This window comes from Poecilia mexicana, unplaced genomic scaffold (genome assembly GCF_051168715.1).
Source record: "Poecilia mexicana isolate PSO_F unplaced genomic scaffold, ASM5116871v1 scaffold_10, whole genome shotgun sequence".
In the NCBI taxonomy this organism is placed as follows: Eukaryota; Metazoa; Chordata; class Actinopteri; order Cyprinodontiformes; family Poeciliidae; genus Poecilia; species Poecilia mexicana.
In genome coordinates, this window is record NW_028263379.1 from 24,492,239 (window position 1) to 24,500,809 (window position 8,571).

At 38.6% G+C, this 8,571-nt stretch overlaps 1 protein-coding gene across 8 annotated transcripts in view; it reads right to left on the bottom strand.

Moving 5' to 3' along the window:
- Positions 1-8,369, bottom strand: part of ankhd1 (ankyrin repeat and KH domain containing 1) — a 33,779-nt gene extending 25,410 nt beyond the window's left edge. For 7 of the 8 annotated variants that reach the window (XM_014971566.2, XM_088009700.1, XM_014971568.2 and 4 more), the window contains exons 1-2: positions 7,922-8,369; positions 5,100-5,253 (exon numbers count right to left, since the gene is read on the bottom strand). In XM_014971566.2, the coding sequence (XP_014827052.2) occupies positions 5,100-5,253; positions 7,922-8,200 (433 nt within the window). In that variant the 5' untranslated portion in view covers positions 8,201-8,369. The remainder of the gene's footprint in view (positions 1-5,099; positions 5,254-7,921) is intronic. The other variant, XM_014971564.2, reaches the window with a different exon arrangement.
- Between the last annotated feature and the right edge of the window lie 202 nt (positions 8,370-8,571).

Here is an 8,571-nt window from a genome sequence, read left to right on the forward strand (position 1 = left end):
AGAAAAATTGGTATCTGCCAAAATTGGACTTTTTAAAGATTGGTAATGAGCTAGAAAACTGCAATCTGTTCATCCCTCAATAATCAGTATTGTAAGTTTCTTGATTTCAGGTGATAAGAAAATGCAGCAGCAGGTTACCAGCGTAACTTCAGCTTATAGCTACAATACAGGGGTGATGAACACCAGTCAGACGTTTCCCTACTCCAACAGTTTATTTAAATGCTTGAATTACCTCCTCAGAGTGCTATTATGTTCAGCAGGGATCTGGTAGTGAACCATCCTTTGATTCAGGTGAACCTGGGAAAGGTCTGAAACATTCAGAATACTAGCCATGAAGGACTTGGTGTGGACACCACCGGTGTAATGTTTCCACTGGATGCTTAAAGCAGCAGGTCGCCGAATGCTAACGTGTAGCTTTGGCAACGCCGCTGGCTCGAGCCAGCTCGTCTCTTGTGCAATTCAAATTAAATGCCTCCATTTATAGATAATATTTCTAATAGTTTAGTCAACAACTGTTTGCGGTTTGGCACGTTTAGAATATGCGATACAAACTGTTCCTCTGACGGTTAGGCAAGAATTGGCAATATTTCTTAAAGAATTAGAATAATGTCTATACTACAAAATTAGAAGATTTTTATTATGTTCCGGGGAAATATGTGAGCCTCGAGTCCAGCAAAATAAACATATCCAAAGCTCATGATCCATTGTTTTGTGAAAGCACAAAACATTTTTTTCACATGACATATTTTGCACAGCCTAGCTTATAATATTTCATCTTGGAGTGGGAAACAGACAGAGTAGATGACACTTAGGTCCAAAAAAGTAAAATTTGTTAAGAGAGACTGACATCATCAGTAAGAGTAATCTCTAAGTGCTAATTAGAACCTACTTTGAATTACTTCACAAAAAATTAAACAAACCCTTTAAAACAAACGGCTATAATCCAATTAGGTCCAACTTTCCTCTGATAAACAGTTTTACATAATAGTAGAAAACCCGAACGAGTTGAGACACCTGATGAATTGAATCCTCTAATAACAGCTCTAATTTAGTCGCGTACCCATATGGAATGTGAACTTATGTCAAGAAAGCTCGCGTTAACTTTGTTAATATGTAAAAAAAAATAAAAATAAATATATATATATATATATATATATATATTAAAAAAAAACTATAAAACTTGTGACTAAACTTTTGAAGTAATAAAGGACCAAAAACAATTTACATGGCATTTACAAAATTGCCTTGGCACATCTCTAGTGTTCACCTCACCCAATATAATAAAGTGAATGTAACAATATGAAAGTTTTGATATGGAAGAAAAAGTTGATTGTATTGTATGAGCATTTGAAATGGAGTCCCTGAAATGATGCGAATGGGGGAAAAAATGGTAAAATACACCTGACATTTAAGAACAGCTCATTAAAAATAACGCATTCGGTATGTTAACTTTACAGAACATATTTTAGCATGCGTTTTGGCTTAATCATTTTCAAGTGGAAGTGACATCATAGTTAGTAAGCTATTGTGAAGTGTGCTAAAGTTTGACGGTCAGCGCTGAGGCCAAAAACAAAACTTAACTCCATACAGAGGAAAAGGGGGGAGGAGGAAAAGACAAAAATATTTAAACAACTTCACAAAAACAAGACTGGTTTATTTGTCGTCATGGTATCACAATATATCTCATATGAGATGTGATATTACCTCATACAAGATAATTAGTTAAATTACCACAATTTGGGGGCATTTACACACTTTGTTTTTTAATCTTTATTTAAATAGTAAAAATTTCTCCTGCTGCTTTAAAACTAATCATATTAGTTAGTTACAAGCTTATAAAACAAATACATGCTGATAGTAGTTATTGTTAAGTAAGCTGGCTCTATGGACACAGTATTATATACTTTTTTTTTACTGGAGTTTCAAAACAGTAATATGTGACTCTTTAGTTACTCAAGACTTGAAAGATTTTCAAACAGGCAGGTTTTTCTGTGTTCTCACGGATGGAAAAATCCAGTAACCTTCTGAGTGGTAGTGTGCAGCAGTACGTGCGGGAGGGGCAGTGCTGCATTATAACATCCTCCATAAGGCTGGACACAAATCTTACTAAAAAGAAAGCCATAAAAAAACAAAATATATGTATGTGTATATATATATATATATATATATATATATTTTTTTTTTTTTTTTTTTTTTTTGGCTTTAAACCATAGAAATAAAAAATAAAATTTTAGCAGCTCACTGGAAACATAACCAGTAAATATGACTTTGTCAAAGGCAAAGTAATATTAAGTGAGCATTTACCTTCTCAGACGTAATCCTACATATGTCATGATGATTCATTTTGATTTCGCCACCATTCTGACACAATTTCCTTCAGATTGCGTTCATTTAAGCAACTACAAAGAAACATAGCTAATAGTCAAGGTCATCTTTTATTGCTACTGGTAACAGAAGCCTTCATTAATAATCCATGCTTGACTTGTCTTACAGCTTGTGTTTGTTGTAATTAAGTCTGCAGGGCACTGGTAATCATTTAGCAAAATATGTTTAAAGTCCCACATGGAATTGGAAAAAAAAAAAAAGTTTTTCCGAGAACTGTGGAAAAGTATTACAATTTATTTTATGAAGCAAGACGAACAGACTTTAAATTAGCTTATATTCACCAGCCTACATGAGATAACTGGTCAGTAGAATTAATTTTACATATATATATATATATATATATATATATATATATATATATATATATATATATATATATATATATAAAACCTCAAATTAAATGCTATAAATCCAATAATTGCTAAATGTCTTGGCAGGAGACCAGCAAAGAGCACGACATGGGGTTAGCTTTCGTTTTTAGCCTCAGCATTGACCATCAACCTTTAGCACACTTCACACTTGCTCACTAATGATGATGTCATCTCCACTTGTCACCACTGACAGGTGACAGACGGGACTGAACGACTTCAGACTAAAACAACTTCCACAAACTGCACCTTTAGTGTTTATCTGAATAACTTAGACTACCAGATCAAGAAACCTCACGTTCTGGTCTATTGTTATTGTTAAACCACTAAAAGGAAGAAGAAGAAACATTTGTATTTTAGTTCAGCTGTGTAGTTAGACTGTAGTTACAGGTGGGTAATGAAGTTAAACATTTAGCATCCATAAGACACCCTATAAACGATTGCTGCTGTGTCCACCTCAAATTTAGAGGATGAAAGCATTTGCTTATTTCACAAAAGCACCTGGTTTTAGTTGTGCCATGTTAACTGACAGAACTTGAGAATGTGGAAAACCCATCATATGAACTTATTTGGTGGTTAACAAGCACTTGCCAACTACCCTATGTTGATGAATCTGTGTGCAGATCACGAGATTAATAAAAACTGTCTTGGCAACCGGCTGAACAATCTAGCTTTTGGCTATTTTATTTATGCTCTGTACCTACATACATTACACATTTATCCTTTTTCTGATAAATTAGAAAAAAAAAAAAAAAAAAGAAGAAAAGTTAAGTATCCTGTCACAGGTGGAAGTGATCAAAATGTATTGAGGTTTCTTTACAAAACAAAACAAAACAAAAAAAAAAAAAAAAACGCAGGCAGATTATGTAAGGACTAGTCCAGGAGAAAGGAGACTAGGGTGAGATTAGCCATTAGCTGCTGAACGCAAACCCCACGCACGCGGTGGAGGCTCAAGCGTGTTCCAGCGCTAATCTGCATCGTAATGTTCACAAGCCCAAATGAGGCCAGGACACCCAGCCCGACTGGATTAATACATACAGGCCTTCTTAAACGGAGATTACAAGTTCTAATGAAAAATAAAATTCCCAAACCACGTCAATTAAACTTTTTATTGTAATACATGCTCCCTCCATCTAATTTGTTACTTGGCCTGTATTTGTGCCAGTCTGCTAATATAAAATATGATACAATATGCCGCCACAATAACTTGGTTGGATATCACACCACTTTTTCTTTTCTTTTTAAACTATAAATATAGTTAGTAGAGAGAAAGCTGGCTCAAATTCCTTGGTTGTCAAAATAGGTACGAAACGTCCTCCTGAATTAATACATTGTCGGTACAAAATGTGCCGCAGCAGACAACTCCATTTCATACCTGAATATTTTGGGTGCAGCACGACTGAAAAATACTATAGGCACAACATGACTTGGGGTGAAATGATCAGAACTCATGTAGAACCAGGGAACAAAGTTCTACTAGGCTGGGACACAAATGGAAACGAGAAAACTGGATTTTTGTGACGATACTGCAGGAGGGTGGATGTGCATTTGGGTATTGATAAAAAGGTAATTACTTTTCAGGTTTGTATATGGTTGTTTGAGCCTTTAACTCACTTACTGTAGGTTCAATAATAATGATTATATCATAACATTACCCAAATTATGAATGCTGCAAATGCAATGTTGATTTACTTATCCCCCCATTTTAAACACTTTCCCTTTCTTCTCCATCAGAATAAAAACCCACCTATCTCCCTGAATTTTAGCATCTCGCTCACCAAGGCCTAAAACTGGTGAAAGACACCAAGTATATCCAATTGGCACTATTATTTATTGTGTTGGACTTGAACTACAAAAGCCTGACAACTAATTCGTCCAAGCAGTTCTTTACGTTTGTGACACTGCACACACTGATTTTTAAGAGTACAACCCAAAGCAGACGGGGCCGGTAGCAAAGTAGGAAAAGCGTAGACGAGAGGGTTACTCCGTTCCTATAACCTTCCGTCTTAAAAATAAGTGTCGGTTGAAAAAAGAAGCGCTATGGTCTCGCTGTAGTAATCTGACAAATGTTTCTGTGACCTCAAGAAATGAAGTCACCTCAGGGAATTTTTTTTTTTTTTAAGTTAGAAAGAGTCTCTTTAGAACAATGTAAGGCCTCCACCTTTCTAGGGATTAAGAGGGGAAAAAAAAGGTGCGGTCCTCCTTACTGAATGTTAGTGTATGTTAAAAGAATGACTTCAGACAAGTTGTATTAAAAATGGGTGTGACCATTAATGCAGTGTTTAACGGCACAGTCTCATGTGTTGCGTCTGCGGGTGAAATTAATTCAGATGAAAGCCGTCGTACCTGCAGCTTCCAGTAAAGCCTCGAGTCGAGCTTGCGTCTCTGGATCTACAGTCCTCAAATCGACTCCGTCTGTGGCGCTGGACAAAAGCAGCTCTGAGGCTGTCTTCATAATGGGGTTATCCAGGTCGTCCTGGTCCAAAATGAATGACTCCACCTGGGAGAGACAGGAAAAGGTGGGTGATTAATTCAAGTTTGCTCGACTGCTTTGATTTTCAAGTTAGCCCTTAATGTCATCCTAAATCTGATTCGTAAGCCATCGCTTAAAGGCAGCCATCACTACATCTGGATCGGGGACTGAAAAGTAGAACAAATCGGGCAAGGGAAATAAAGTAAATCAAAGTATCCCATTACTGTAACTACTGTTTACATTGCATCGTATAAAAGAGGTCCCACACCCTCCACATAAGTCCGCCATCTATAAAAAGACCGGGCATGTGGCTCTTGTTTATTTACAGTTTCTCCGAACAGAGGGAAAGCAAAAGAAGGAGCACAGGGACGACGGCGTCAAAGTGCGGAGAGCGTTATTATGGTGAGGCGTTATAACCTCTGTACACAGTCAGATTCAGCTGAGAGTCGGCTGCCCAAATTCACCACTAGAGTCTCATACCTGAGCTTCGGCACACTTTGTTGTCATGTTTTGCATTGCAGATGATCTATTCATGCACAGAAGTCTAAGGAGTACATGCATTAAGGAAACTTTTAAGAAAAAAAAATTATTTACAGATATGCTTGGGGGCGGGGGGATTATATCTGCGTAAATAAAATATCGTTGAAATTTTCCGGTTTAATGTTCCCCTCCGTCTCGTCCATTTCTTTGCTCTTTATAAATATTTTAACATTTGTGACCTATGCAGAAAGAAGTAGTGGTAATGGAGAACATATCAGGACAACTTGTATATATACTTACCGTCAGCTTACCAGCTAAATATTTAAAATTCTAACAAAACCTCAGAATAAAAAGGATTCCTATGAAGCTAAATTATAAGATTAACCAAAGAAGGAAAAAAAATCATTAGAACTTAAAATAACCGCTATTTTATGCAAGTATTAATAAATCCTTCTGCAAACACAAACATTTTCCTTTTTTCTCTATTCAGTAATTACATCAATGATAGACTGAAACATTGTTTTTTTTTTTTTTATAAAATATCTTCAACAAAATATTTCACTTGGATGGATCTCAAATCAATGTCACAGAGGAGTTAAAAAAACAACACTGTTTCCAAAATGTTTAATAAAATTAAAGCAGGCTTTCAGTCTCTAGAGCTAATATGGGAAAAGCGTCAACATTCAGTATTTAGGAGGAATTTAGTTATATTATAAAGCGCAACGGAGCATGGGAGATGTAGTTTTGAAAGGCCTTCATGATAAACAATGGATATCAGTCTTCCCTATTAAATGAACTACAGCTCCCAGCGTGTTGGTATCCAGAGAGTTGGAAAGGCCTAGAATGGCATCTGCTTAATCCCGGGGCTCAGATTTTAGCTACTGCCCAGAGTAGCAAGCTCTCCACTGGACTACAACACAACAACAAATGTCCTATTTCTGCTCGAAACATAGCAAAGATGCTATATATTAGCAGCCTGATTCAACTGTCTGAATCAGGTGCAAGTGGCAAACTTGTCATCATCTTCTCCCACTATTGCAAAGCAGATGTTCGGACAAAAACAGCCAGATCATATTGACAGTGCTGTCAGCTGATATCCTTACTTGACTGTCATGACTTTAGGTTTTCAGACAGATAATCCTTGGGTCAAATGTTAGAAAAGTATAATGGAGGCACCTCGACGAGAACAATGTCCAAGGGTCTGTGGTGTCAAATCTCTCCACATCCCAATAACAACCTGCCAGCAGGCTTTCTGACAGTAAACTTGAAGGTAGGGTGCAAATGACAAAAATAAATAACTTTGCCAGTTTGTGCAAGTGAAGTGTTTAACATCAACCAATCTAAAAATGAGCATGTCTGCTTTCGTCAAAAACCCCATTTAATGCTCACAAAAAAAACATGCAGAGCAGTTCTAAAAATATTGCATTTCATTTGTTGAAATGCTACAGACATTACAAAATCTACCAAAAGTTGGGGTGCTACCCATTTGTTTACAATTACAGATCGAACATGTACATGTGGTGTGACTATGAACTCTACCACAGATGCAATCACACCTGTCTGTCTGCATGAGACGTGGAAAGTCACATCACAACATGTATCCAAGCTGTTCTCATATATGGCGAGACAAATCAAGCTGACACTCGTGGTGGTCAGAGGAGTAGATGAGGTTTACAAAAAAAAAAAATTTGCTTATTTATCAGAACCAAATGTGGACCACCAGAGTTGTTGGGCTTAAACGTTATTACCTAAACGTGTTGGAAAAGTTCGCAGAGGTAAGATCCCGGTTAATTTACATGATTTTGAAAAGTGACGTAATTGCACCACAACTACGAAATGGCTGGCATTTAGCTGGCCCTGTGCGTCCGAGGCTTTCTGGGCATCTAGCATAAGCTGGGGCTGGAAAGCTGCTGAGAGACAGCAAACTTGTGATGGGTGTTGCGAGACGACAGCACCGAACGAGGCCGTAGTCGCTTCCACCCGAACTAGGCCGTGGCCACAGCCTGCGCTGCATAAATAAAACATTTCAGCCTGTTGGCATGAATAACTGCCCCCGTCTTACCAAACACTGTCGACATCGAGCTGTTCATAAACTTCTGGACTGAGGGGAGATACTACTTCTCCACTGTGTTTGTTAACTATACGTAATTTAAGCGGCCTGGGAGGGGGTGGTTGCCAACGGTTAAGCTTAAGCTAACTAGCTTAGCGTTGCTACCTCGGAAACCTCGTCTTCGTCGCTGCCGGATCCCGGACCCGAGGAGAGGACGGCCGCGGCCGCTAGTTTGAAATCCAGTCTTTCTGCGGCAGGTCCACCGGGTTCGCCGTACAAACGCACTTTCTTTCCACCAACACCAATCCCAATGCTTCCAAGTCCGACTCCTCCTGGTGTCGCTCCTACCCCCATCCCTGCCACTGGGGAGCGAGGAGTCACCGAGTCAATCTCGTCCTCGAAGCCGTCCGTCAGCATTGCCGTCCCGGCTACTGCATCCTGCATACTTCTGTTCACGATACGCGTGTTAACGGGCTATTTGTTAACTTAAACGTCCGCCCAGGCGCTTTCTTGGAAGATATTTGCTTGATTTTACTTCAGGGAATCCAGAAACTCTCCCGAAGCGAGGGTTGAGGAGGTTCTCTTTCCCCCAGCCATTAACTTTCTAACAACCTAACCCGATACGCACTGTTTCTCAGAAACACCGCCTCTGTGGAGAATCCTTTTCACCTTATTGGCTGAGCAAGATAGACCTCTGTTTCACATTGGGCCACATTTCTGCTTGTCAAACATGAGACCGCAACGTCATGTTAGGTTTACCAATATCACGAGGCTGTGGAACGAACAAGACATGGTAGGCCAACTTAACTAGTTAC